The sequence below is a fragment of the Penicillium mononematosum genome (assembly GCF_028829835.1).
Source record: "Penicillium mononematosum strain IBT 11891 chromosome Unknown utg000002l:1.0-8112719.0:1.0-8118358.0, whole genome shotgun sequence".
NCBI lineage: Eukaryota > Fungi > Ascomycota > Eurotiomycetes > Eurotiales > Aspergillaceae > Penicillium > Penicillium mononematosum.
Genome location: NW_026643272.1, coordinates 3,621,508 through 3,649,037, shown reverse-complemented (window position 1 = coordinate 3,649,037; position 27,530 = coordinate 3,621,508). Strand labels below are relative to the sequence as shown.

General features: G+C 50.5%; 7 protein-coding genes across 7 annotated transcripts; 3 read left to right on the top strand and 4 right to left on the bottom strand.

The window, feature by feature from the left end:
• Positions 1-1,565: 1,565 nt before the first annotated feature.
• On the bottom strand, positions 1,566-4,112 carry N7519_003168 (uncharacterized protein; the record flags this gene model as incomplete). The annotated part of the gene is made up of 1 exon (XM_057289946.1): positions 1,566-4,112. The coding sequence occupies one exon, from the start codon at positions 4,110-4,112 to the stop codon at positions 1,566-1,568; it is 2,547 nt and encodes an 848-aa protein (XP_057151148.1).
• A 408-nt stretch (positions 4,113-4,520) lies between these two features.
• N7519_003167 (putative pyrimidine 5'-nucleotidase) lies at positions 4,521-5,487 on the top strand (the record flags this gene model as incomplete). Its single annotated transcript, XM_057289945.1, has 5 exons — positions 4,521-4,589; positions 4,649-4,661; positions 4,720-4,755; positions 4,815-5,240; positions 5,297-5,487. 5 exons carry the CDS (start codon positions 4,521-4,523, stop codon positions 5,485-5,487), a joined length of 735 nt encoding a protein of 244 aa, XP_057151147.1.
• A 346-nt stretch (positions 5,488-5,833) lies between these two features.
• N7519_003166 (uncharacterized protein) lies at positions 5,834-9,989 on the top strand (the record flags this gene model as incomplete). Its single annotated transcript, XM_057289944.1, has 3 exons — positions 5,834-6,262; positions 6,325-6,410; positions 6,479-9,989. 3 exons carry the CDS (start codon positions 5,834-5,836, stop codon positions 9,987-9,989), a joined length of 4,026 nt encoding a protein of 1,341 aa, XP_057151146.1.
• A 600-nt stretch (positions 9,990-10,589) lies between these two features.
• N7519_003165 (uncharacterized protein) lies at positions 10,590-12,046 on the bottom strand (the record flags this gene model as incomplete). The annotated part of the gene is made up of 2 exons (XM_057289943.1): positions 10,590-11,884; positions 11,941-12,046. The coding sequence occupies 2 exons, from the start codon at positions 12,044-12,046 to the stop codon at positions 10,590-10,592; spliced, it is 1,401 nt and encodes a 466-aa protein (XP_057151145.1).
• A 579-nt stretch (positions 12,047-12,625) lies between these two features.
• N7519_003164 (OSTA/TMEM184 family protein) lies at positions 12,626-14,782 on the bottom strand (the record flags this gene model as incomplete). The annotated part of the gene is made up of 5 exons (XM_057289942.1): positions 12,626-12,755; positions 12,832-13,187; positions 13,243-14,265; positions 14,322-14,409; positions 14,682-14,782. The coding sequence occupies 5 exons, from the start codon at positions 14,780-14,782 to the stop codon at positions 12,626-12,628; spliced, it is 1,698 nt and encodes a 565-aa protein (XP_057151144.1).
• Positions 14,783-15,125: 343 nt separating this feature from the next.
• N7519_003163 (uncharacterized protein) lies at positions 15,126-24,846 on the top strand (the record flags this gene model as incomplete). The annotated part of the gene is made up of 5 exons (XM_057289941.1): positions 15,126-15,181; positions 15,229-15,264; positions 15,315-18,888; positions 18,953-24,519; positions 24,579-24,846. The coding sequence occupies 5 exons, from the start codon at positions 15,126-15,128 to the stop codon at positions 24,844-24,846; spliced, it is 9,501 nt and encodes a 3,166-aa protein (XP_057151143.1).
• Positions 24,847-25,249: 403 nt separating this feature from the next.
• N7519_003162 (aminotransferase-like domain-containing protein) lies at positions 25,250-27,351 on the bottom strand (the record flags this gene model as incomplete). The annotated part of the gene is made up of 9 exons (XM_057289940.1): positions 25,250-25,507; positions 25,591-25,610; positions 25,649-26,414; positions 26,470-26,546; positions 26,604-26,771; positions 26,827-26,869; positions 26,929-26,960; positions 27,043-27,079; positions 27,181-27,351. 9 exons carry the CDS (start codon positions 27,349-27,351, stop codon positions 25,250-25,252), a joined length of 1,572 nt encoding a protein of 523 aa, XP_057151142.1.
• Positions 27,352-27,530: the final 179 nt, after the last annotated feature.

Sequence of the window (27,530 nt, the reverse complement as noted above, 5' to 3'; positions counted from 1 at the left end):
GTATTAATCCATTAACAACCCATTCCCGCAATATTGACCTGATTATCGTTATGCCATGCTTGCAAGTGATGGTCGAACTTGACAAGTCTGGTAGTAGTATCATGTCGTACGAAATCGCTCTGATACAAATTGTCGCTAACTATAGAACACTTGTCATACCACTCTCCTGACAGAGCAAGAAATTACTGGCGAAATGTGAGATGATTCTATTCAGTGTCTCTGGCTGACCTAGTACGGGCTGGAAGTTGCAATATTGTGTCCTGCATGTTTCTCTCGGAAGCTCGAGCACATTGTCTCTCGGGCAACTATTACTCTGGTTAGTACCACCTGGGCACATACATTTCACTTTCAACACAGCCATACTTTACATGTATTGCTCTACTTGTACATGATGAAAATTATCTTCCGCTGAAAAATTTCATGTGGAACAATTTACCTCATTCTGATCCAGGGGAAAGCAGCCAAGGCTATTTTCTTCCTTCTTGAAGCTAATACTACAGTTCACTGACTGGAACCTATATGGCACGCTAATAAGACAATTATCTAGATACAAGAATACGCAGAGTTTTTGGGCCTTCTAAATCTCATATATCCCTGTGGAGGTCCTTCAGGGTGAGGTGAAACCTGTTGTCCACTTGCAATTTGGTATGCCTTTATGCACCAACTTTCAGCCCTTGGGATATGCTTGATTCAGATTTCTCAAATGATGATAAATGCATGTCGTCTGATGTGGTACCCACAAAGTTGAAAATATCTGGCCATCTGATGTGAAACGAATACAAGTCCCAAGGGTAGATCCAGCACAATCGATATACTGTGGCTATCTCCTAGCGCACCTGACTTCTCCTTATTCAGACGGACTAACAATTGGTTTGCAGTAAGGACATGCTGCAATACTTATGATGAGCTCTTATCGTTGTCTTGAAAAATCAGTGCAAGGTGGGCGTATACAAATCATGATTTCCAGTATGACTCGTACATAACAAAACTTTCAATTTCTTAAATACATGCCTGTCACCCGCAAAACTTGCGAATAATGTCTCTAGAGGTGAAGTCCAGGTACTCACACAATGCAGATAAATTTACATAACTACTGCGAGTCTGATTGCTCTGAAATGTGGTCAGCAGAAAAGAACACCCTCCGACGAGACTTACGACTGCTACCAATAGATTTGATGAGCAGAGGAATTGACAGATATTGCGAGATCTGTCAACAAGGAGATGCTTGACATCCAAGTTGTCCAAATGATGAATATCAAGTTGGAAACCAACATGCCAAAAAGCATTTGACGGTCTGATGTGCAACAGGAATTTGTCAGGCAAATTTCATTGGGCTCAAAATTTCTGAATCGATGATCATGTCCTACACCAGTCTGTTGATAGAGGGCTACTTTGTATGTATGTAATAATAAGATAATGGTTATAGGACCTTGAAAGTTTGTATTGCCCAAGGTATGACACGCTGGAATAGTACCATCTAGATACAAAATCATGAAATGCTGCACATAGTCATGAAATGCTGCTCAAATCGAAGAAAGAAAAACCAAGGGCGACACGCTACTAGACTAGTAACGCTGTGAGCCCCGCTGGATCGTATCATTCGCGCCATCCAACGCGATGCGATCTCCCTCTTCACCTTCACCTTCATAGTACCGCCGATCCCGAATGTAGTACGGTCTCTCAACGTATTCCCCGACTGGTCTGTCCCTGAAGATACTGGCCTCGCGGCCTGGGCCAGTTGGTCGCACGCTCCCAACTCGCTGAACAACCTCATGTTCATAGCGAGGCTGTGGAGGACGAACACTGGCTGTCCGGATTATTCTCTCTTGGGGGACTCCACGCTCATCAACATAGACTGCATGGCGAGGAAGGTACTCCGCTACTTGTACACTGCTGCTGCGTGAGTACGGTTCATGGCCTTCCAAAGGAGCAGCGTAGCCTTGTCTCTCATCGGCTGCAACGGGACGAGCATATTCCGACGTCACTCGCCTGTAGACTGGCTGGGGCGGGGGCATTTCCTGCACATAGTGTCGTTCACCATAGGGGTCTTGCACCACTGAAGGCGCACGAACACTGCCCGCGTGGTGATGCACTCGTTCATCATAAACATCCTTCGACATCCGAGAGACTGGCCGGGGCGGGGGTGGGGGCGGAGGTGCCATCGGCTGCAGTCTGGGTGCCTGCGGCAACTCGTAGTACTGAGTGCCATGCTCATCAACCACGATCCGACGTAGAGGGGGTGCCATCATCCGTGCCGGCGGTGCCTCTTCGTAGTAAGTCTCCCGATATGTTGCGGGCGGCATGTCATCCGCAGCAATGTAACGATGCTGTGTGTAAGGAGGGGCTTCTTCGTAGTACCTTGGTCGCTCTTGAACCGGGCGTTCCACAACGTATGATGCCGCTCGGACTGGGCGTGGCTGGGCCTCAATGTACTCACGAGCATAGTCTGATTGTCGAGCATACTGTGAACTGGCGATTCGTCGAAGATCGACTTCCTCCCGAATTGGTCGTCTGATGCCTACACGAGATATTGTGCGCTGGGGGCCAGCGTCTGGTAGAGGCTCATGGTACGGGTCAATCTCGTAAACTGGCTCTCGCACCGGTGGCCCACGACTTTCGTATACCGGAGCGTATTGAGGAGATGCAATGTCAATGTAGATGGGGCGCTCTGCAGGGTTTCGGCTGCGAACCACCGCAGGATCGTCGGCGAATGGTGGTGGTGAAACAGGCTCCTCTTTAATGAATGTCTCGACAGGTTCCGCATTTCGTGTCCTGTTCGACATTTGACGGGGCCCGTCATCGCCTTCACGCAGCCTCCTCCGTTTCCGGGACATGACGTGAAAGGCCGGTGGATTGGGACTGCCACGAGCAGAATCAGGGTCCGAGTACACCTGCTCAGAACCATGTTCAGATCGCTCATCTCGGAGTTGCTGGACAGAAGGAACCTTTGCAATGGCCAGAGGTGACACTCGAGATGGCCGGGGAGCTGCCGGTGATGTGATGTGGTTTCGAACTACTTTCACGTTTGCAGGAGACGGGGGCCTGCGGATACCTCCGGTTCGATCGGTGTATCTGGCATCTGGCTTAGACGTTCTTCCGGCACCACTTTCTAACCCACGAGGATATTCACGATGATCCGCTGGCGGCGCCGCTGGAGCAGGCGGAGAATATTCGGGCTCGTCCACAGTCTCGAACCGATGCGAATCGCGGAAGCGGCTGACGGGAGCCTCTGCTTTATCGTAGCGAGCCTGCTTCTGAGAAGGGGAGTGACGCTGGTCAGCAACAAGGTAAGCATCTGGCATTTCCTGATCAGACCCAGGGCGGTTGAGAGCTTCAAGTCGCTGCAACTCATCTGCGTAATGGGTTACCGGAACACGCGTGGCAGGACCTGTGGGTGCAAGTATAGCTGCGGGGGATGACTTTTGTTGTCTGCCAGTCTGGGGAGGCGAGTCAGGAGCTCTACTGGAGTAAAATGAATTGTCATCGAAGGAGTCACTGGCAGCACCGCCAGGTCCACTGGCCTCAGATGCATCACTCAGTGAGACTGGTTTTACCGCCTCAAGAGCTTGTTTGAAAACCTCTGAAACATCAAAGTCGGGCTTCGTGTCTTGGACCGCAGGTCTCTGTTTGGTTTCTTGTTTCCTGAGCTCCACTTGATCACGCAGCGCTCTCTCCAATCTCTGTCTTTGTAATTGTAGTTCCGCCCTGATTAGATCATCTGACTTCGTCAAGAAGATTGGATCGATTTCGGATGTAGGTTTTGAAGCCACACGGGCGGGTTGTGGTGCTGCAGGCAGGGCGCTTTTGGCCGAGGAACTCTGCGAGCCATTGTAAGGCTGTTTTGTGTTTGTAACCACAGGGGCATTTGCCAATACAGCTTTCGGGGGAGGGATTTTAGGTAAATGAGTTCGGAGAGGGACATCTTGGACATTTTTCTCAGGCTTGCGCACCAGGTGCTCGGGAACATTGAGCCTGGGATGAGCGCCCGAGAAGACTTGGTCACTGATGGCTATGATTTTTTCGTACTCCCGTACCTCATCATCCGGTGTAGGGGCTGAAACAGCCATGGGACCTGCTGGAACGTGAGTTGCTGGCCCATGAGTTGCGGCCATGGTCCTAGGGAAAGCTAGGGAAAGGGATCGGGAAAGCTAGAATAAGATGGGAGAGACTGGAAGCAGATATGTTTGCCAACGCGTAAAACACACGTCAAATACCCACTCAGTCCAATCTACGATTGAGAAAGCTCTGAGAGTTGGATGGTAGAGCAAATGAAGTGTTGTAAAAAAGTCCATGCTGGCCGCGGTCTGGGCGCTAAATCCGATTAGGTAAGGTCACGGGAGCTGCTCAAGTATCGGGGGAAGTGAAGGAGCGAGGAGAGGAGGCTGATCTTACTCTCACCTTCTCTTTGACCTATGCATCGATCGTTTGCAGTATCTTGTTGTCGGCCTATTAGACCTATTGCGACCTCGTCTAGACTTTCATCTGCTTATCTACCTCTGCGATTCCACAATTTAAGATCGATGGCAACCAACGGCGCAAACGGAGTCTGTGACTCACGGCCAATCTTCTTCTTTGATATTGACAATTGTGTATGTCAAGAGAGCCTAAAGTCGGGATTTTGGTCACTAATTACTATGTGATCCTACAGCTCTATTCTAAAGGTCGGTGCTCTTGATTTCCGCTCTTTATGAGCTACTATTGACAGAGTGTACCTCGCAGCCTGCAACATCCACGATGAGATGCAGACATTGATCAGTGAGTGAAGCCAACACAATATGCCAGGACATGCGGCTTATACCAGTATATTTTGCTAGATAAATTTTTTGTCAAGCATCTCGACCTCAAGTCGGAAGATGCCCATATGCTGCACCAGAAGTACTACAAGGAGTATGGACTAGCCATTGAAGGCCTTACCCGCCACCATAGGATTGACCCCCTTGTGTTCAACTATGAGGTCGATGATGCTCTACCTCTTGACAATATCCTCAAGCCTGATCCGGAGCTGCGAAAACTATTGGAGAACCTGGACACAACAAAGGTGAAGCCGTGGCTGCTCACCAATGCATATGTTAGCCACGCAAAACGTGTGGTGAAGTTGCTTGGTATCGAGGATCTGTTCGAAGGCGTTACATATTGCGACTATGGAAATTTGCCCTTGGTCTGCAAGCCTAGTCAGGATATGTACGCCAAAGCGGAGAAGGAAGCGGGTGCTCCCAGCACGGATCAGTGCTATTTTGTCGGTATGTCACCTCTCCACTGAATGTCTATAGACGTTTTGGACTTTTTATGCTGATAGATGAACCAGACGATTCTCACTTGAATTGTGTACATGCGCATGCTCGGGGATGGACTACCGTTCACCTCGTCGAACCAGGCACCCCTATGCCACACAAGCCGGCTTCAAAGTACACGATCTCTAGCCTCTACGAGCTTCCAGGGATTTTCCCCCACGCCTTCAAACAGCAACGTGAAAACGGTGGAGCTTAGATTTGGACATGGCCACGATATTCTTTGTTTATTCACCCTAGACTTTTGTTTTACGGCTATAAATGTATATGATTATGGGCCTATTTATCTATCTGGAGACACAAGGCTTCGGACTATGTGAAAATAAAGCAGTGTTCTAATGATACCATAAAGAAGCAATTAGTTAGCGACATTTTTCATCAATGCGTGCAGTGATCTACATCATAGAGGTTTCTGCCTCAGGCAGTAAACAACCACTTTGACACGCTCCGCTGGACTCAGGAGTTGCCGTGTTTCCGTTCTCTCAACAACCAGAACTTCTCGGTTATCGCTCAAGAGCTCATCGCAGCTCTTGAACTTATTCGAAATGTCTGGCCAAGCCTTATCTATAGGCACGGTGATCGAGCTGCCCGACGGACGGCAAGCAACAGTGCGCTTCATTGGCACCACCCATTTTGCGGACGGGCAGTGGATAGGCCTTGAGTTAGATGAAGCCACCGGCAAAAACGATGGCGCAGTCCAAGGCGAACGGTATTTTGATTGCGATCCAGGACACGGCATGTTTGTCCGCCCAACAGTGGTTGGTAAGATTGTCCAGCTCGAGCCAGGGAGTAAACAAACCACCAAACCGGCTACCAGCGCCGCAGGGAGCAAATCACAGCCCAAACCTGGGATCTCAGCTGGTATGCGGAAGCAAACTGGGTTACCTCCTACGGCAGCGAGGCGACAGAGCACCAATGCAGCCTCAACTCCTACTCCGGCGCCGAAGGGTGTGGCCGCTCGATCGTCTCTCCGAGTATGTCATATCCTGCGAAGGCGTTCCCTCCCATCACGCTAACCCATATCTTACGTTTCTAGTCACCCACAAAGTCCCCAACGAAACAGCTCGCAACGGCTGCGGGCCGCCCATCCATCGGGAGTACTTCCCGCACCTCTACAGTGGCGTCTAATCGACCCCGACTAGCCCCCGGCGCCAGAAGCTCACTGGGTCCTTCTCCAACACAACCTACAGCCCCCAGAGGCTCGCGACCATCGGTCTCTGGACCAGCAGCCAGAGGTTCAAGACCAAGTTCCCAAAGTACCGTTGCTTCATCGTCCGCAGGATTGACAAAGCGTCCTTCACTACGGCAGGTTGCCAACACAAAATCATCGGATGGGGAGACGCCACCATGAGCGGGCGATCGGGAGATCCGACCGATACTGAGTCGCCTGACACTGAAGGGGAGGGTGCGCAAGACGGAGCCACTGCGCCGAAGACCTCTCGACAGTCGATGACTGCTACACGACCAGCAGTCTCACGTCCTGGGGCGCCGCTTTCTGCATCTCAACGCCAAGGGCAGAGCAGTGCAGTCAATCGCGAGCTTGAAGAACTCAATGCCAAGCTCAGAGTCATGGAAAAGAAACGAGCCGACGACAAGGAGAAGCTGAAGACCCTCGAACAACTCCAGGCCGAGCGTGATAAGTTCGAAACGATCATCCAGAAACTGCAGGCCAAGTATCAACCGCAGCAAATGGAAGTTACTGAGCTGCGAAAAAAGCTAAAAGAACTTGAGACTCGTTCTGACGACGTGGAACGAATGCAGGCAGAGCATGAATCGCTCATGGAAATGGCTACCCTTGACCGTGAAATGGCAGAGGAGACAGCGGAGGCATTCAAACACGAGTGTGCAGCACTACGGTTAAGGTTGGATGAGCTGAGTTTGGAGGTGGAGGTTCTCCGAGAGGAGAATGAAGAATACAGCCAGGAAACCACACCCGAAGACAGAACCACCCATGGGTGGCTTCAGATGGAGAAAACCAATGAACGTCTCCGCGAGGCGCTCATTCGCCTGAGAGATATGACTCAGCAGCAGGAGTCAGACCTTCGGTCCCAGATCAGAGAATTGGAGGACGACCTCGAGGAGTATGCTGCTGTCAAGTCTGATTACGAGGCTGCAAAGGAGAGGCTCTTGGTGGCTGAGACCAATGTCGATGATCTCAAGCAGCAGCTCGAGACAGCACTGGGAGCCGAGGAAATGATTGAAGAATTGGCAGACAAAAACATGCGCTACCAGGACGAGATTAATGAGCTGAAAGCTGCCATCGAAGATTTGGAATCTCTTAAGGAGATTAGCGATGAGATGGAGTACACCCATATCGAGACTGAGAAGCAACTCCAAGAAGAGATTGAGTACCGGGAGAGTGTGTTCAGCGAACAATGCCGAAAGATCACACAACAGGACGAGGTTATCGAAGACCTTGAATACACATTAACTCGTTTCAGGGATCTGGTAACGAACCTGCAGTGTGATTTGGATGATATGCGCACAACCAAGCAAGTTTCAGAGGCAGAGACCACCGAAAATGCAATGCGCCACCGCCAGATGCAAGATTTGAATATGAAACTACAGGCCAATCAATCAAAGGCCCTGACCAAGTCCATCGATGTCGAACTCAACCGTATGGAGTCCGAGGAAAACGCACAGCACCTTTCAATGATCAAGCTCTATCTTCCAGAGTACTTTGAAGGGGAAAGGAATTCTATTCAGGCTTTGCTTCGATTCAAGCGGGTCGGATTCAAAGCCAATATTATGAGCAACACTCTACAAGAAAAGGGATCTGAGCACTCAGTAGTCTCCAATGAAGAACTTTTCCAAGCTCATGTGGTTTTGGAATATCTTATGTGGATCTCTCATGTGTGTGATCGATTTGTGAACTATATCACAGCTTGCTCGCCCGAACAATTCGTCAACATCAAGGTCGCATTGTTCGAAATGGAGCCAGTGGAGCGCATGTTGAACTTCTGGATCGAACCAATGAAGAAGGACGAAGTGAATCTTGCAAAGCTTGCAGTCGAATTGCAGCGGTCTATCGCTCTCCTCGCACACCTTGCTGAGACCCTTCTTCCTTCCAGCTTGGAGATGTTTGCCGATGAGCTGTGTATGCGGGCCCAATTATCTCAATCGTACATTGAGCATTCAGCCGGTGCAATCTCTCGCGTCAAGCTCATTATCAGCTCCAAGATGGCTGCGGCGGCAGAAGGCGATGAGGAAAACTTGATTGCTCTGAACAAGTTGGACGCTTTCGCCTCTCAGGCCCGCGGATATAAGGTTGCAATGGGTAAGATCAGCAGGTCTCTTGATGATCTGCGTTCGAGGTCACTTGCACTCCCAAAGGACGCCGACGAACCCTTCAAGAAGATCGAAAATGAAACCAAGCAACTTTCAGAGTTTTCTCGAAAGCTCGGCGAGAACCTTGTTGTCTTCACGAGTGATGAAGGCCGCACGGAACCATTCAGTCCGGAGGAGGTTTTGGACTGCATGTCCCAGGCCGCCGTGTCTTTTGCCTCGTCATCCGAAACCTTGGATGAAAGTAACGACCCTGTTTCGTTGCTCTTTATCAAATTGCGGGAAATAGGCGACCAGTTTGAGGAGCTTGATTCCATCTCATCAGATCTGTCTCGCACAACAGAGTTTGAGAGGGCCGCATTCCCCTGGGTTGCCCGTGCTGCGGAATTGAAGTCCAACAAGATGACATCCCCTGATGCAGACGAGGAGATCCGCCAATTGAGAAATGAGATTCACGAGGCGTCCGCCGCACTTGGAGCCAAGGACAATACCCTCGAAGAGCAGGGCCTAAAGATTGAGCATCTTGAATCTAGGATGCGAGAGGCAAGCAAGAAGGCTGCCATGGTCAAAGACCTCGAAGCCAAGATCGACGAAATTCAAAAAGCAGGGAGTGAACTCGAAAAAGCAGTTGAGCAACAAAAGAAGGAGCTTCATACTGCCGAAGCAGAGCGAGACGAGTTCATGGCTCGTCTTGAGCGAATGAAGCGCATGTCTGGAACGACCGGTCTAACGGCCACGGGTAATGGCGCCGTCATCGCCAGTGAGGCCTCTTTGGCTGCCATGGATGAGAACGAGTCTCTCCGCGCTGAGGTGGCAAGCCTCCAAGCAGCTGTGCGATTCTTGCGCGAGGAAAACCGCCGTTCGAACATCCTCGACCCATACTCAGTCCAGCGATCTAGCGAAATGCACGCCTGGCTTGATGCGCCACTCGCACGTGCTAAGCCAACCCCCGAACAAGAGAAGATCCAACGCACTGCCCTCGAAAGTCGGGACGTCATGACCCATCTCCTCAAACTGACCAAGGAGTCCCGGGTCCCCGACCTCAAGTCCACGATGGCAGCTCCAGCTAGTGACGACAACGACAACGCCGGCCGCACTGCCTGGCGTCCGTCCAAGACCCGCCTCCGTTACCAAGTACTCCAGCAGCGCGAAAACTTCGAGCACTGGGCCGAATGGCGCGACGAAATTGTTAATCATGAGCGTGAGCAGGACCGACTGGCCGCCGCCAAGCAGGAACGCGCAATGCGTGATCGGGTCTCTAGACATGCTCACAAGGCTTCTGTCGAATTTCCCCAGGGCTTAGGTCATGGCATGATGGGTCGTGCCTGGCAAATTCTGGGCATGCAGAAACACCGCAAAACCGGCTCCATAAGTACCCCTGCTCCGGGCGGTGTGGAGATAGTGACCACGGACTGAAGCTCTGATTTCGTTGTATAAACGCCAGGACATGGATCTTTTGTGGTTGTACATGACATTCATCACTTTTTTCTAAACTTGTACCCTATTTGTCTTTCTGGCAGCTACATTGTCCTTTTTGAGATACCCTACAGAGATAGTTAGCGTCAGCCTTTGTGTACAATCAACTTATATTCCAGATGGATCGGATATCATGGCCTAGGATGCCATGTGTCGGCCTGGACCTTAAACTCCCGATGTCTGCGTTTCCGTTGCCTACATGTTGCTCTCCCTAGAATGCTTCTTAGAATATTATGTACCTATATCAGATCCCATGTAGTCATATCGAGACTGTATTCATTATTACTTCCCTACATAGGTAAGCTATGTACCGTCATTATTCCCTCAAATAGCAAAGAACTAACTAACCGGGATCCAAGCGAGTATTCCAACGCGCAATGGAAAAACAAAATCGAGTCCAAAAGCAAATACCTAGCAATCATCCGACCAAGTCCAAAAAAAAAGAAACAAAGTTCTAACCGAAAGAGGGAAAGAAAGAGACTAGGTAACTCCTTAGTTATCAAAATCCAAGAACCGCCAAAAAGTGAAGCTTCACAGAACTCAAAACGCTACCCCAATACCGGACTCGTGGTACCGCATATGTCCCTTGTCCTGATACAGAGAGAACTGATGGTGCTGCTGCTGGCCCTCGAAGATGGTCGGGTAGCAGATACCAGAATCAACATCCTTTTCTGCAGCAGAGGAGGGAACCTGGAACGAGGTGCGGGGAGTGATAGCACTGGAAAAGGCACTAGAGATGGAGCTATTGTTCCGTGCTCTGGGGCCGCCGGTGATGGTCGTGGTAGTCGATGCGACTGTGGTGCCGCTCAACGTACGGGTACGCTCCCAATTAAACTCATTGCCGCCGGGCACAAAGGCTTGCTTTGGGGGCGGAGAGGGTTTGGTGGGGGTAGGGAACATCCATTGAGTTACCCGGGTTGAAAGAGAGGAAGGGACTGAATCGATTGTGTCTCGGTTCTCGGGGAGATGGATGGAGGGGCGACATGGTGATGAGATCTGTGATGGCATCGTGCGCGAGCTGGCTGGCGAAGGGCTGTCCTTGGACATCACTGAGTACTTGGATGGGGACGTATCCGGCGATTCTGTGTACATGCTCTTGGATGCAGTTGGAGTCCGAGGCACTCTTCCGCAAGATTGGCTAGCTTTTGCATCGTTTGGCGACGGGGTATTCAATATAAGCTTGTTCCCTTCCGATATTGACCTGCCATGGACTGGAGATGCTACCTGAGTTCCTGGAAGAGGTATCTCGATGGGAATGAGCCTGGAGAAATGCGGAACTAGAGTACTAGTGGTACGAACGGGCTCTTCGACGAGCAGTGGCTCCCTGTTCCCAAGTGATCGGCGTTTCCGGGATCCGACTGGCTTGCGAGAGACTACAGATGTCTTTTGACAATATCGATCTCGAACGCCGGTTGAAGTCGTGAGGGCACGAGGGGGCACCGGTAGCGTCTTGCGCTGGGTGCTCTCGTTTAGTTGGAAGGTTTCGAATGAAGGTAGGTCGGACAATCGATTGCCTGATCGATGAATGCGGAGGTCCAATGGTTGATAGGTTGGTGGTGGAGGAGAATGGAACGACTGTGACGGGTGATCGTGGAAGGATTGCACTCTGCGAAAGTCTGAAGGTGCGCCGATCTTCAACGGGGTGGTTGAAGACCGTTTTAAAGACATGCTTGCCCGGTTGGAGGCTCGCGAGGCCAAGTTCCGGCTGTCGTTTAGCCATGATGACAGTGAGCTCCGATGTTGATGGATACTTGGGAGGTCATCGTATACCACCAGCTTCATAGGTGGAACAAGGTGCGGTTGAGTGTGGCATACTTTCATCTCCCGCTCAACGCCTGTAAGGTATATTAGTCTACCATCTCTAGAGTTTTGATGTGTATTGCACACATACCGTTCCCCGCTTCTCTAGGTTGACTACCATCCTCGCCCGGTAGACATGTCAGACATGATCGTATCCAACCAGTGAATAACGACCCTGCCTTCTCCAAAGCCAGCATGATGGCGACCAGCGCGTCGAGAAATCAAATCAATCCATCACCTTCAAGGTAAAGGAAAGAGAGAAACAAAGGAAAGGAACAAATTAGTTGCACAGGCAAATCAGCCCCTCAGACGGGATGGGAATATCCCATCCTCGAAGCCCAAACATGAGCGCCTTACCCAATTAGTGCAGGTACACACCATCGTTGGGACTAATAAACCGGGGCTATACCCAGTAAAGTAATACATCCTGGTGCCAGCGCATTTAGCACCATTGATCGTCGGTGACGGAGCTGATTGAAGCATTGCTATTCGTTAGCGCCTGGTGGAGTTATCACATCCGTGCTTATTCTTTCAAGCTATACCCTGTCCAGTACTTTTTATTGTGATGAGCAACTTGGGCGCTTACAGAGATTGAAAGGATAACTCTATTTAGAATTTCTTGAAGTTTCATAATGTTTTGCATTCTTCTGGTTTCGGTTTGAAGGATATATACAGAACACAGATACAAATATACCAGATCAAGAATGAGTAGATGAGTAAATAAGGTAGATGATCAGAATCCAGGCATCAAGAGCCAAAGTACACTGCAGAATGCCCTATTTGCCCCATACATTGTCCTGCTCTAAGTCGTCGTAGGCCCATTTGGGCCGATTTTCGTCATGACTAGACTCTGGCTGTGCCGAGTTGGCTTCGGCCTCTTCTTCGATAGGTTCATCGGAAAGCCTTCTGGAAATTAGAGCCTGGGTTAGTACTCTGCTAGAGATCTCTAGGGCTGCTACCCGCCAATGATTCGGGAACTTACGAGAATCGTCGAGGTTCAGGCTCTGCCCAGGCAGTGCCATACTCTCTCTGTATTTGAGCTCGGTCTTCCTCCTCGGCCTCCGTATTCTCCACAACAAGGTCAACCAGCTGGCTGCGCTGCGTGCCGCCCGAACTAGTGGAGCTGACGTTTCGCTGCAAGGGACCGGGAGTCGCCGAGCTTGGGCCAGGTTTATTGGACTTTGGTTTGGGACTTTGCTTGGTCTCACCATCTGATGCGCGGCTTTTCCTGTGCCTACGGGCCTTTTTGACATCTGCCCCTCGGTTTGAATCTTGATTTCTCCGCGACGGCGGCAGCCGTTGGTCCCTTGGCACCTCGTTGGCGGTAATCACCGGGTACTATGCGCGGTCAGCATTGCAATCACAACGAACAATCCGCATCAGGATAACTTACATTCCAGTCTCCAAATTCCAGTGCGCGAGCATTGAGGAATAGTCGCTCATCCTCATCGTCCATTGCGGTTTCATCAATTTCACTATAAGATCGGAATCTCTCTCTCGATGTCTGACTGGCCCGCTCACTTCTGGGGCCGCGTTCACTGGGTTCACCGCTCAATAGAGGCGTGCGACTGTTGACTTCACCCGGTTTGGGGATCCAATATTTTGCCTTGCCTCCACGCTCATACCTCATGCCGGCCATTACTCGCTTCACCCGCGAGCCTGACTCCTCATGCGGGATGATATTGTCACCCGAGTCAAAGAGCCGGTATCCGTAATTCTTACCGCGAATGGTGAACTTCGTGTCTTCAACCAAATCCCGCACGCCAAAGGCGTCGCGCATCGCGTATTTTACGGGCATGCGTGCAGCTGAGATGGTCGGGTCCGCATAGTCGTGCCACGAAAATGCATACCAGTGAGCCATAGCAAATAATGGCATCTCGAAACAGATGAGACTGTCCTGAATGGCCGCCGCGAGGTTATCGGGGGTGTACCCAGCGACACTACCAAGCGCTCCCAGCCACTGTAGGATCGACAAGAAGAAGCCTTGCCAATATGAGGCAAAAATAATAAGTTTAACGCAGAGGAATTTGGGAACTGGGCGGAACGGCGTGAGGTCATCATGCAGACAAACCCAGAACATGGCAAGGGAGTAGAGACTGATCGTGACGCTGACATTATATATGATACCTGTCCAGAGGTATCCAGAGCCCAGCCCAATATAGCCCTCTTGATACGTGTCGGTTGCCTTCATTATGACTGAGGCAAAAGCCAGAATGGGCTTCAACCAAGCATACTGCAGGATACCACGTTTGACGGCGAGGAAGGTGTGGGGATCCGAGATGTCAACCTTTGAGAGGAAGTGATTGAGAGGCCAGGCATGGGAGACAGGAGGGCGGCCATGAGCCATGATAATCACGGCCCTCTCGCCGCCGAGGAAGTTGATGAGGAGCTGGAAGAAGGTATAGATGGTGAATGCCTGCCAATGCCATCCGTTAATACGGGCCTATTCGAACAGTTGAGGACCCCACATACCTCGTAGATATCGCGAACAGGATCCAGAAACTGAGCTGCCCTCAGTGACACTATGCTCGTCCATGATGATACTGCGTAAATCGGGACCCTAAGCTCAATCAGCACTGCTCCTTGTCCCCGCCCCCTGAGCTGACACTCCAGTCAATACTGACATCAACAATATGCGCACCACATAGCGTTGGAGCAAGGGTTTCCGGTAGTTTTTGCTATATATATGATGAGCTGTTGTTCTCGAATTGGGATGGTATAAGCTCGTACGTTTGAAACCATATGGACCTGCGGTTCGAGACAGCATGTTAGCTCAGGAGTCTACAACGACCGCGCCTATGAGTTAAGATACGCAAGATAAATTAAACTCACACAAGGGATAAGAGAGAGGAAACCAAAGCCGAGACACCTGTGACAATAATAATTGCGCGTGCCAGGCTGGAGCCTGTTCCTCCGCCAGCTGCGGTCGTCATGATTGTTGAAATTTAGGGACAAGTACGGGTTGGGGACCGCTTTTTGCCTGCGGGGATAATCCAGCTCATTCCGCGGAGTCGATAGAGGGGCAAAACATGCTGGTCAAAACCTAAATGGGGGGTTAATCAAGCTGGAGAAATGTTGGTTCGGAATGAGGAGGCGTGTTGTCCGATGACGATCTTCTCGTGACACCGCTCTCGGACTTCCTAAACAACGTCCTCACCCTGCGACTTCCAGGATATTTGACCCAGCCACTTTGGTGTCGATGATTGAGAGGTCAAGTTTAGCTCGTCATTCGCGTTCTATCGCGCCGACGCTGTCCATGTTGGCTGGCGGAGAGAGATGGGTAGTGCAAGCTTGACATCGACCTTCCTGACGCCGGATCCAAGCTTCAATTGGTAAGGAATCGCTGCTTGGACCATGGCTCTCATACTGATCGATTTAGGTTCTTCCTCTTGGAACTGATTGTCTCTTGCATTCTGTAAGTTTGCGCCGTTCAACGAGGCTGGATTACGCTGATAACCGACACAGCGCTCTGTTCTTTTTGCTCTACTTCAATCGACTATTCGCGAACATCATCTCTTACGCGATTCGAGCATACACCTGGCACTATTATCGCGCATACGTCGATATCAACGCACTTCAAGTCTCCCTACTTGGTGGGAGAATCTTCTTCAAGGGCATTCGGTACCATGGCGTGAACGAGACAATCTTTATTCATGGAGGATTTATAACATGGCGCTACTGGACGCGTGCAGTTGAACGAAATGACTTGCTGGGGATCCGACGCAAGGCAGGTCTTGCTCATCATACCGCAAGGGAAGGACATCCGAGGTCCTCGAGCGATGGAACGGACGACAATCTGGGGGAGCAAGGTGGCATGGGAAAGACAACCGAGTTGCCATGCCGGATTACTATCAATGCATATGGCCTTGAATGGTTTATCTACAACCGGACTCCCGCCTACGACAGTATCCTTGCGGGCTTTGGATACTCTCCCAATAATGTTGATTTAGACAACGACAGTTCAAACCTTCCAGGGTCTCATCCGACGGGAGAAGATGGCAACGGAAGCAACGACTTGGACTCTGAAGATATGCCCGACTGTCGTCCAACTATGAAACCTATGTCAGAGCGCAGCGCGAGTGAGAGGGGCGGGGTTACGTCGCAGACTACTATCCGGGAATCAGAACTATCGGACCCTGTGTCCAACATGTTACAACTCCTGCCCATAAAGCTGGATTGCCAGAAAGGAGCTATTGTCATGGGAAATGAGCATACTCGATCTGTGTTGACAACGACATTCAACACTGGAACGGGTACCATCGATGCTTCCAATTCAGGCCCACTTGATTTGTATCGTCAAATATTTTCATTTCAACTCAATAATCCGGTGATTCAAATGCGGCCAAACCCAGACTTCAAACAGAACCAGTCGGCGACCGCCAAAGACCAAGGTGCGGTCCATCAGAAAGAGCCCAAATCGAAGAAAAAACCGCAAAATATCTTCAACTACCAATTCCAGAGGCGCAGGGTTTGGCACAGCATTCGAGACTTGGTCCCATATTTCCAGACATCTGTTGAATCATTCCATGACGATGGCAGGTACACCAACAGTATGCCGAGGAGCCAGGCAGAGTTTCCTGAAGTCCGCTGGACCGGTCTCTCTCGGTATCTGGACGAAGATACCGAGGATGACCATGAAAAATGGACCTCAGTCGAATATGGCAGGTTTTCTACCATCGTGGATAGCCCCAGCTTGAATATAGCCTACTTCTGGGATGTCCCTGGACGAGTCATTATTCCGCCAACGTCAACTGTTCGGTCTCAACCAATGGATATCAATATCAATCATACCCAGCCTCCCGAATGGGGGATCGACCTGAAGATTGACGGAGGTACGATAAATTACGGACCATGGGCTGATAGGGAGCGGGTTGGCCTACAGAATGTCTTTTTTCCAAACTTCTATCGCAGCGCTGAGGTGACAGAGCAACTAGCCCCCGGTGTTCTACGACAAAGCACGGCATTTAGGTTGCGTGTGGAAATCAATAAGGAATTGACATTGCGAATTCCAACACGAGAGTCTTCCAAGGATTGGCAATGGAAGGGTCGCGCTGATGCCGTTGGGGGTGCATCGAGAGCAAAGAAACCAAATGAGCAGAAGAATGCCCGAGCCAAAGAAGGTGAAAAGGGTTACCTTGGCCCTGAGATTCGCCCTTTTGGGTGGCTCTCCCTTTGTGTTGCCGCCGACTCTACCATCAATTATACCATGGACATGGTGGGATCGAGCGCAGGGTTTCGCAATGAACTCTCTATCGACTTGCGGGAGCCAAGGCTGTCATCCAGCATCAACCATGGCTTGCTTTGGCAATGTCCTCGGCAACAGGTCACTTGTGATCTATCCAACCCGCTCTCCTGGAATAGTCTTCGCTCCTGGAGATTTACTGCCGAAAGCCAGGACCTACAATTGTTTCTCTTACGCGATCACATATTCCTTCTCACAGATCTTGTGAGTGACTGGGCTTCGGGACCGCCTTCGGACTACTACGCATTTGTTCCTTTTATCTACAACCTCGATCTCAATTTCTCCGACTTCCAACTTTACATTAACGTCAACGACCGAAACATCATCAGCAATCCTTCGGATCTAGAGGACAACCGATTCATTGTCATCAAAGGCAAGCGTCTGACGTCGAATGTCATGATTCCATTGAACCAATACCAACCTGAACAAAATGCCATCGAGTTCAGCGTCAACCTTGAAGATGGCGGCGTGGACTACACAACACCTCTATGGGATACCCTGCATGAGTTTTTGCCGCAGAAATCCATGGCCACTCTTGAGAAGTTGTTCATTGACGGCTCCTATAATTATTTCCAGTCAACATCCCCGGAACTGACCGACACACTGGTTCTCAACATCGATGGAACTTCACCTCGTCTATACCTTTTCGGATTTTTGATCAAGAGTTTCATGACGATCAGAGAGAACTATTTTGGCGAAGAGATGCACTTTAAGACACTTGAAGAATACCAAGAGCTGGTCTATGCCGATGAGCCACCGTCAAATCCCACAGGCATCAACCCAAACCGAAAGTCCAATGACATGGATGTGCTTGTGCGTGTCACGGTTGACGGCCCCCGCGCTTTGCTTCCTGTGAATATCTATGATCACTCAAAGTGCATGGGACTTAGCGCAGCCTCGCTCGAAGTGGATTTGCGCTTTACAAACTACTATATGGACTTGCAATTCTCCATCGCCCCGCTGAAAATTGATTTGGAGAGCACCCAACTGGATGGCCCTTCCACTATCTCTAGTGCCCAGTTGTTCATTGATGGAATCTCGGTTTACGGCCATCGACTGTTTGGTTTGCCGCCGCTTGAACCAACCTACGTTTGTAATTGGGATTTTGAAGTCGGTAGAATCGTCGGAGAATGCTCCATCGATTTCTTGGCTTGTTTAGCTTCATCATTGAAGAGCTTTGATATCTCGTTTGACAATGACGAAAATGCGTTGCCAACGCTGTTCCCGGAGCTTCTATTTGACGTGACTTTCTTGAGAGCCAAGATTGACTCGATTCATATGTCCGTACTACTGGACCAAACAGCTGTGATTTTGAGCACGCGGCCCTTGAATGTGAACTTCAACGATTGGGCAAACACCAAGTTTTCGAAACGCATGAGCCTTCTCGTTCCGGATATATCGATCGCTGCCGTTGATCGTCAATCTGTCTCGCAATACAATCTATCAGCAGGAGAAATGATCTCCCCCATAGGACTTTTTCAGTTCACAATTGGGCTGAAGATGGCTTTACGCAAATCCGATATTGCCGAAAGTCGACGACTTCAGCAAGAACATATCAAAATACATGATCAGCGGACCCACAGGCACAGTGGTTGCTTTTTGACTGGGAGGAGACTGGCCCAGCTTCAACCCTTCCTCCTGATGACGACGTATTCCCTCCGACCATGGCCATACCTTCAATGCCTGAGCCTATTCATGACAGGATTGGCTCTGTTGATGCACCGTCATACCAGGAAGCTTCAGGTCCTCGTACAACTAGAAGCGCCAAGAGCTTTCTTGTCCAGTCAGAGGCGTCAAGTATGAAGAGTGTCCGGATACACACTGCCAACAGCCCTGGAGCAGCCTCAGATCCTGTTTCTAGATCACGACCTTTTCTGCCTACCGGGGATCGAGCGCGTCTATTTCAAGAACTGGCCAGTCGAGAGATGGACCAAACCACAGGCTCGAGGCAGCCGCATCCTCGCCTTCTGCGACAAGAGACGCAAACCCGTGGATAATGCCACATTTCTCGTACTACAAGCTTCATTTGGATACATCTGAACTTCCATTGCCATTTACAGATGATGGTGATACAACGGGTGGAGACTCTGCGATGGATCAAAAGTCCGTGTTTCTCACATTTGATGATGATCAAACGAAATACACAAATCTTGCGTGCAATCTCCCTCTTGGTATCCAAGGATTTTGTACACCCAAATTCCTTCTTAGTCTAGCTACCTTACTGGACGGGTTGGAACCGAAGCATCCTACGCGAATCATTGACTCGCTTCAAAAGGATGTGGTATCGAACATCGTCGGCTACAACAACGCCATGAGCCAACCTAAAATTTCAACGGCTGTTGCTCTTCGTGTCCCGTCTATCCGATTACGACTAGTTGACCTGTCTAAGGCTCCCAACAACAATCAAATCGAGTTCCGAGATGATTACAACATCGAGGTCCGTCGCCTGCATACTGAGTTCCGGAGAAAGGTTCAACGTCAGAAAGGCGATCTGCTTGAAGGTCTCAAACAAGGTGTGACAGTTCATGCGGCAGCGGACCACGTCTCAATTTCCATCGAGGGTAGCCGAGCAGATTCCTTCCACGAGAAGGCTGTGTTCAACTCTCACATCGAAGATTTGAATTTCTGGCTCGTGACCTCGCCCAATGTTCGTGCTAATCTTCAGATGCGAACATTCAATACAATGACATCAGCAAAGTCTGTGGAGCATCTTGCATTTCTGGTTCGTCGAGCCACGACTATGTTTGATTCTGTCGCGTCATCCTTCCAACGGGTGGTAATGTCCAGCGAGAAGCGCCTACAATACCTCCTGTACTCCCTCACCCAATCGGCCGCTGATATACCGGATCCAATATTCCTTGCTCGCATATCTTACGTCCTCAGGGTTGCTTCGACTCACTTGCGGCAGCATGACTCGTGGAAAATCATATCTCGCATTCGCAAGATTTACAAAGGCCTACCTACTCATCACAAGCGTGAGTTGGAGCAGCAATGCTTGTGTGATGACTTCCCTCTGCCGGCGAATGCCGAAAAGGCTGTATTGTCCGGCTTTGACCACTGGCGAGCTTGGGACCTTGCACATGTTGCTAAAAGCTATGTCATGCGCCGTGTTTGGCCGCACGCTGTTGAACGGCAAACTTCCCAGCCTTCGATGTTCCTATCCTCCACAGTGCAAACACTCCGATTCTCCATGGATCCTGGTCCAAGAGAAAGCGATTTGATAATAGGGAATCTGTGCACTGTTGCATCATTTGCCCCATACTCGCCTGAAGCCGAAGGGGGAAGCGGCAAGAAACTCATCACCCTGCAGACTTATTGCGGATCAACAGCCCTGAGGCTGCGCTGGGAAATTCTGGACCTCGTTGAAGGGGTGATCAAGGTCATGTCGAATATCACACTTGAATCATCGCCAGGTCATGTCCCAGTTGACAAGGTCCAAGAGAAAACACCCACCGAACTCCAGTTCATATTTGGCACTGATTTTGGCTCAATCACTCTCGACGGTATCAATATTAAGCTTGCTTTGATAGCGAAAGGTCTCCGAGGATCGATCGTTCAAAAGTCGCTTGGTACCAAAGAATCGGAACCCGAAGACCTCGCGGTATTGTTTAGTGCTGAAGGATGCTCATCCGAGCTCCAAAGTCAATCGTCAACTCTGATGTTGTCAAGAATCGCTGACCCATACATGTACCTTTCGCTTGCATCAGGGGAAGATGACAACGAGCGCAAACACGATTGGAAGCTCGCTGGGTCCTGCAGGAAGCTTCGTTATGACATGAAAGAGGATCCTGTCAGCCTGGCGCACACAGCAGACAGACTTATCGCGGACGAAGTCAGATACATCCGGCAGCTTATGGATAGTGTCAAAGTACCAAAAGCAAAAGCCGACCAGAGCCTTGCATCGAAAAAACCAACCCGTGACACCTTCCATGTAACAACTTTCTTGGAAGACTATCGGTTGACGTTTAGCCTTCTGCCATCTTTAACCTACCTTGTGTCAGGCGAAGTCGCTCGCATGTCTGTGATGCCGGCAGAGGCATCCAAAATCGAGGTCGACTTTGATGTGAAGAAGAACTCGCACATGTTCGTATCGGGCGAAGGCGAGAGATTCAATGTCTTATCCATGCTGGAAATACCTCCCGTAAACGGGCGAATCCTTGCTAACCTCTTATCGGAGCGCAAGGAAGTCGAGGTCGATATCACCATTGAACTCATTCGTCTAGAAACCAGTGCTGTGCGCAGTCTCCTGGCTGTTTTGACAGGACCTGATGTTTCCCATTTGATTTGTGACCTCAAGCAGAATTTAGACGTGCTCCAGTCACATTTGAAAGACGTGCTGTCGCTACAGAGGGTATCCCCAAAGCCCAAACCAGCATCTGGTGGTCAGGAGATCCTCTACAAATCCCGTCTCACAATGGCTGGGTTTGAAATTCATGCCATTGCACCTGGCCTTAATAGCAAGGATTACTCTGCGGAGATGATATTTAGCCTTGGGATGATGCGTATGCGACTTCAAAACGGACTAGATCGGGGATACGCCATGGAGCATCCCGAGTTCAATATCGATGCCTCTCAGATTAAGTTTGAGCTTCTAAAACAAGAAAAGGCCAGCAGTCAATCATATGGTGGCTTCTCTGCTGGAGTGAAGCTTCAGGGAACCTCTGCGGTCCGCGAAAATGGGGAGACCACCAGATCATACCACTTCACCAGCGACAGATTCGATATCGAACTTTTCGCTGAGACAGCAGCCCTCGTAGTGGACATTGCTGTCTATACACAAGAGCGCATCAAGACTCTCGACCTTTCCCATGAAGTCAAGCGTCTTAGGAAATTGAGACATGGTGGCCACATTGATACGAAAGACGGAGCAACCGCTGCCCCCGAAATCCACGTCAACGATGATTCCACACCGGAAACCTTCCTCAATGCTCTTTACTCTTTACAATTCCGGACCATTCAAATTGCTTGGAACATGGCCACGATGCACACCAAATCTGGTCGACAGCCCGAAGACTTGGTCTTTTCAATCCAGCAAGTCGAACTGTCGAATAAGAAGAAGAACGCAGCCAAACTTCGAATCGAAAACATGCAACTTCAGATGGTACCATTCGGAGCGGACAGAGGAAAGCGCTCACTCAATTCAGCCCTTATGCCAGAGCTTGTCTTCAACGTGGCGTATTCCTCCAAAGGGAAAGAAGTGTGGCTTGCTTTCCAAGCCGCTGGTAAATCTCTGGACATACGCGCGACGTCCGAGTTTATCATTCCGGCTAGTATGATACAAGACTCACTCGCTACTGCAAGCGAGGCGCTTCGTGAAGGCAAGGCTGTTTGGGCAACCAGAGCAGACTCTCCAGGAAACACAAATACCAACAAAGATCGCAACCTTTTCGGCAACCGGCGATTGCGGTCTCTTCTCGTCGATGTTGACTTTGCAGGCGCCACTGTCACACTTCAGGGAAAACTTGGCCATGATCACCAGACGTTGTTAGCGGCCTCTTGGAAGGGTAGCCGACTCCCCGATGCAAAATATGGTCAATATGTCCAAGGGGATGCAGCGACGACAGCAACCCTCCGAGCACCGGGAGTGGCGCTCAAGGTCCAATTCGAGGATAACGGCACCGATGATCCAGCACTAAATGCAGAGTTGAAGGTCGACCCCTCGACGAATACATTGTACCCAACCCTTGTTCCCCTTGTGAAGCAAATGACCGCCACAGTCAAGGAAATCATGGGCAATCAGCAGGGCCAGACTAGAAGGCCATCTGCTGCAGCAAAGTTACAGTCCCAGAAACTAATGCAGGAGAAGCAATTTGATGCTGCCGATCCAACCAGCATCCTTGGTCGGTGCAAGGTCAACCTAGGACTGCTGTTTTGTAAGCAGGAGTTTAGCTTAAGCTGCCAGCCTATTGCAAGAGTCGCAGCTACAGCAAGATTTGAGAGTGTCTACGTGACTGTCAACACAGTTCTATCAGAAGAGCAGGGCCGGTTCCTTGCTCTCTCTTTGGCTTTCAACAGCCTCGAAGCCTCTGTAAAGCATGTGTACTCCAATGAATCAACCGCAAGCTTCGAGGTCAAATCCATGGTGCTGTCCTTGATGAACAGCAAGCACCTTGGCCGAATGAACGGAATGTCTGCTATTTTGCGTGTCAGTCCAATGAAGGTCGCAGTCAATGCTAAACAAGTTCAAGACTCATTGCTCTTCAAGGAGATCTGGCTTCCATCCGACAATGAAACCGCCTCGAGTGAGACTGTCCAGCCAGAACCGTCTGAAACGCAGACCTATATCGTGCAGCGATACCAGCAGGTTGCGTCAGCGTCCGCATTCCCCTGGAACACTACCATCGCGATTGAGAAGGTCGAAATTCAACTCGATTTGGGCTCGACCCTGGGCAAGGCACAGTTTGCCATTGTTGATCTGTGGGTGTCTTCCAGCAAGACATCCGACAATGAACAGAACATGTGTATCAATTTCGGCTCAGTTGCGATCGAGAGCACTGGTCGAATGAGCGGAATTGTCGAACTTGGAAAGCTGAAAATCCATACCTCAATCGAATGGCCCGAGGCCTCCGTTGAGACGGGACACACACCGTTGATTCAAGCCACGATTGCCTTCCATCACCTCCAAGCCAAGGTGTCATTCGACTACCAACCTTTCTTAGTTGCACAGATCGCCATGTTCAATTTCTTGATGTACAATGTTCGAAACACGTCCGGCGCGCAGAGCCAGCGCCTTTTCAGTATCCTGGAAGGCGACAAACTCCAGCTATTCTGCACATCACTAACAGCATCACAAACATTGGCCCTGTTCCAGGCGTGGCAGCGCTTGATCCAAGATGTCCAAGCAGCCTATAAAACATCACTACGCGAGGTAGAGCGGTACCTCCGTCGAAAGTCTTCTATCCTCACCGAGCGCCTCGATGTCAGCGCTAAGGACTTAGTAAAGAAAGAAGACGACCAACCCGAAAAAGCACCGATCTCTTTACACACCGGCGTCGTCGTGAAGATCCGCCACGTCAACCTAGGAGCATTCCCAAGCTCATTCTTCGACAACCAGATCTTCAAGGTAGAAGCCTACGACGCCGAGGCCCACTTCGCCGTCTCCCTCGAATCCAACAAAATCCACAGCGCCCTAGGCCTAACACTGGGCCAGCTTCGCGTAGCACTATCCGGCATCACGCGACCCACATCCGCCCAACTCGACGAACTCTCTGTTGACGAGATCGCCGAGCGAGCCGCAGCATCCCGCGGTGGAACGATCCTCAAGGTGCCGCGATTAGTCGCTAGCATGGAAACCTGGCAGGCTCCAGGAACCCACCAGATCGACTACATCTTCCGCAGCACGTTCGAGGGCAAAGTCGATGTCGGCTGGAACTACTCGCGCATCAGCTTCATCCGCGATATGTGGGAGACGCACTCGCGGGCGCTCGCGTCTCGACTGGCAAGCCCTTGCCGCCGTCTGCGGTGCGCATCACTGGCGGGCCGGGTAGCGGTGAAGGGGGTGGTACTACTGAGAAGCAGGAGAAGATCACTGCGGTTGTCAATGTGCCCCAGTCCAGGTATACCTATACTGCGCTTGAGCCGCCGGTTATTGAGACGCCGCAGCTCCGGGATATGGGCGAGGCTACGCCGCCTTTGGAGTGGATCGGGTTGCAGCGTGATAAGCTGCCTAATGTGACGCACCAGATTATTATTGTCACGCTGTTGGAGATTGCTAAGGAGGTGGAGGACGCTTATGGCAAGATTCTGGGGTCGTGATCTTTCTCCATTTTGGAGGATATCATCGCCTAAATGCTCTGGATTCGTTCGGATACTGTTCTCATCCTTTATTGTTTTTTGCTTTATTGCCTGATACCATTATTGTTTTTGTACATAATTACATCACATCATTAACCACAGACATACTATTCTTTCGACCCGAAATTGAATCTCGAATAGAAGACCAAAACAGTAGATTTTTTTGACTATGAATCAATAAGTTGAACAAGAAGAGCCGGAACTGAGAATGAGGTATGTTCTCTGAGACACGACGAAAACCCACCCGGTGGACCCTTTTACAAAACCGCAATATCTACCATTTAAAACCGCCAAAAATTAACCGTGTTAATGCATCCTCTTTATAATAAAAGAGATTCGTCAAAATCGTAGGCCAGGGATCTATTTACAGGCCAAACTGAGCGCGCAGAGACTGGGCGAAGCGCGAGATAGCTTCGTCAATCTTCTCCGACGAAGCAGCTGCGAAGGTCGCACGGAAGAACATCTTCTCCTCGACGGTGTCGTGGTCAGGCTTGAACCAGCTGCCGCGGGAGAGGAGGACGCCTCCGTTCACAGCGGACAGGAAGATCTCTTCTTCAATATCGGCATGTGTCTTACCAGCGGCAATACCGGGGTGCTTGCGCCAGTCGATTGACATCCAGTGCTGGTTAACAAATTAGTATTCATCGCAGGATGACAAGTGGACGGCATAGACAGGGAGGATAAGAAAGACGAGGGAAAACTTACGAACATGCCAGCCGCGGGTGCTTCCCAGTGAACAATTTCGCGGGCAGATGCTTCTCACAAGCGTGAACAAGCGAGTCGCGACGAGCAGTGTACGACATGCGCAGGTTGATCAGCCAATCCAAGTACCCGGAGTGGCCCCAGTGCTCATCGAGAAGTTTGAAGAGCGCGATCTGGGCAATACCGCTAGGGTTCTGCGAGGAAACCTCGAAGGTACGGATGAAGCGCTCGATGATCTGCTCGGAGGCGACGACCCAGCCAACCCGGGAACCGGGCGAGATAACTTTGGAGAAGGACTCGAGGCGAACGACACGCCCATCAGTGTCCATGCTCAGGAATGAGGGGACAAGTGAATTGATGAACTCCGCGTGGGTGGAGGGAGGAGGCACTGGGGAGGCGTCCCCGCTGGTATAGGGCTGCATCTGCAGGAAGTAGTATGGTTCGTCCTCGACGATGATGATGTCGTGCTTCTGTGCAACCTTGTACACGGCATGACGGCGTTCCGCGGACTGGGTGGCACCGGTCGGGTTCTGGCCTGTTGGGATGGTGTACAGCACGTGAGGCTTGCGCGCACCCCGGGCAGCGACGTCCCAGCCGCTGAGGATTTTGTCCATTGCCTCCGGGACGAGACCTTGCTCGTCCATTGGGATGCCCGCCACCTTTATGCCAAGGGGGAAGGCGGTCTCAGCGGCACTGGCGAAGGTATATTCCTCCATGAGGATGTAGTCTCCGCGCTCGCAGAACACGCGGAGAGCGGTGTCCCAGGCATAGGTGCTGCCAGCCGTCAGGGTGCATTGCCAGTCGGAGTATGGTGGGCTGTGGATGATCTGATTCAATTAGTGTCTGTTGGGAAACTAAAGAGCTTTGGTGTTTTATACTCACTTCGGTGTGCTCTGTGACAAAACGAAGCAATGGGGCAGCTCCGGTAGCTTGTCCATAGTTAAGGGCAATCTCCAAGTCTAACGAATTGGATCAGTCATGGCCATTTATAATGCATGAAGAGAATTGCGACACACCATAGGTGCTAGTTCCTTCCTGAATATCGTGCTTTCCTGCGCGAAGAACCGTGCCTGACTCCCGAGTAGCCTCTGGAGAGAATCCGGGGGGAGTCGGGACCTTGATATCCAAGTGTTCGAAGGGGAAGTATTCAGGCGAGGGCAGTCCACCACCGAGGGAAATAAGGCCTTGAAATACAATTAGCCTATAATCGAATAAAAGAAAGGTGTTCCAAAGTCTTACCCGGGGTTTTCAGGTAACGAGCGGCAGTCTTCAAAGTGGACGCCTAAGGTGTAGGAGCAGATTAGCAAGTGTGGACTTTGTATTGCGCAATTGAGTGCGGACCTTGCGAGACTTGGCTTCGAGCGAGAAACGGTCTACAATCGAGTGCAATTTAGCATAAGTGGACTAATTGTGAAAACATGGGTATAGATTCAGAAAGGGCAAAGGTAGACATACGCTCAAACTGCTTAGCCTTGGGCTTGGTATAGCAGATCTAATGCGCCCAGAGACATATCAGCATTCCGCATCCTGCAATTGATTGTGCTTTTGGTCCATATCCTCACGACGCCTATGCACAACCTAGAATTCTCATACCGGGCTCTTAAACATATCACTGTTGCATGCTGCGGCCACGCCGGTGGGCACCTTGGCCGCCTTCTCTCTCCATGCAGACACGCCATTGACGGTCAAGGGTTCCGGAACAGGGACAGCCGAGGTATCTGTGACGCCCACCAGGTTGACATCTAGAGCGGCCGGTGGACTCATTGTGGTTGGGTTGGTAGCGGTGTAAATGCGAAGTGCGGAATCGGAGGGGTATGCGGGGAGGTATGCGGAAGGGGTTAGGTATATCGGGGTGTTTCGTATATCGAACTCGCAGTATGTAGTGGTATTGGCCCGATTCCGTGAAAGGAGAGCAGGTTATTATAAGTTAAAAAAAAAAAGAA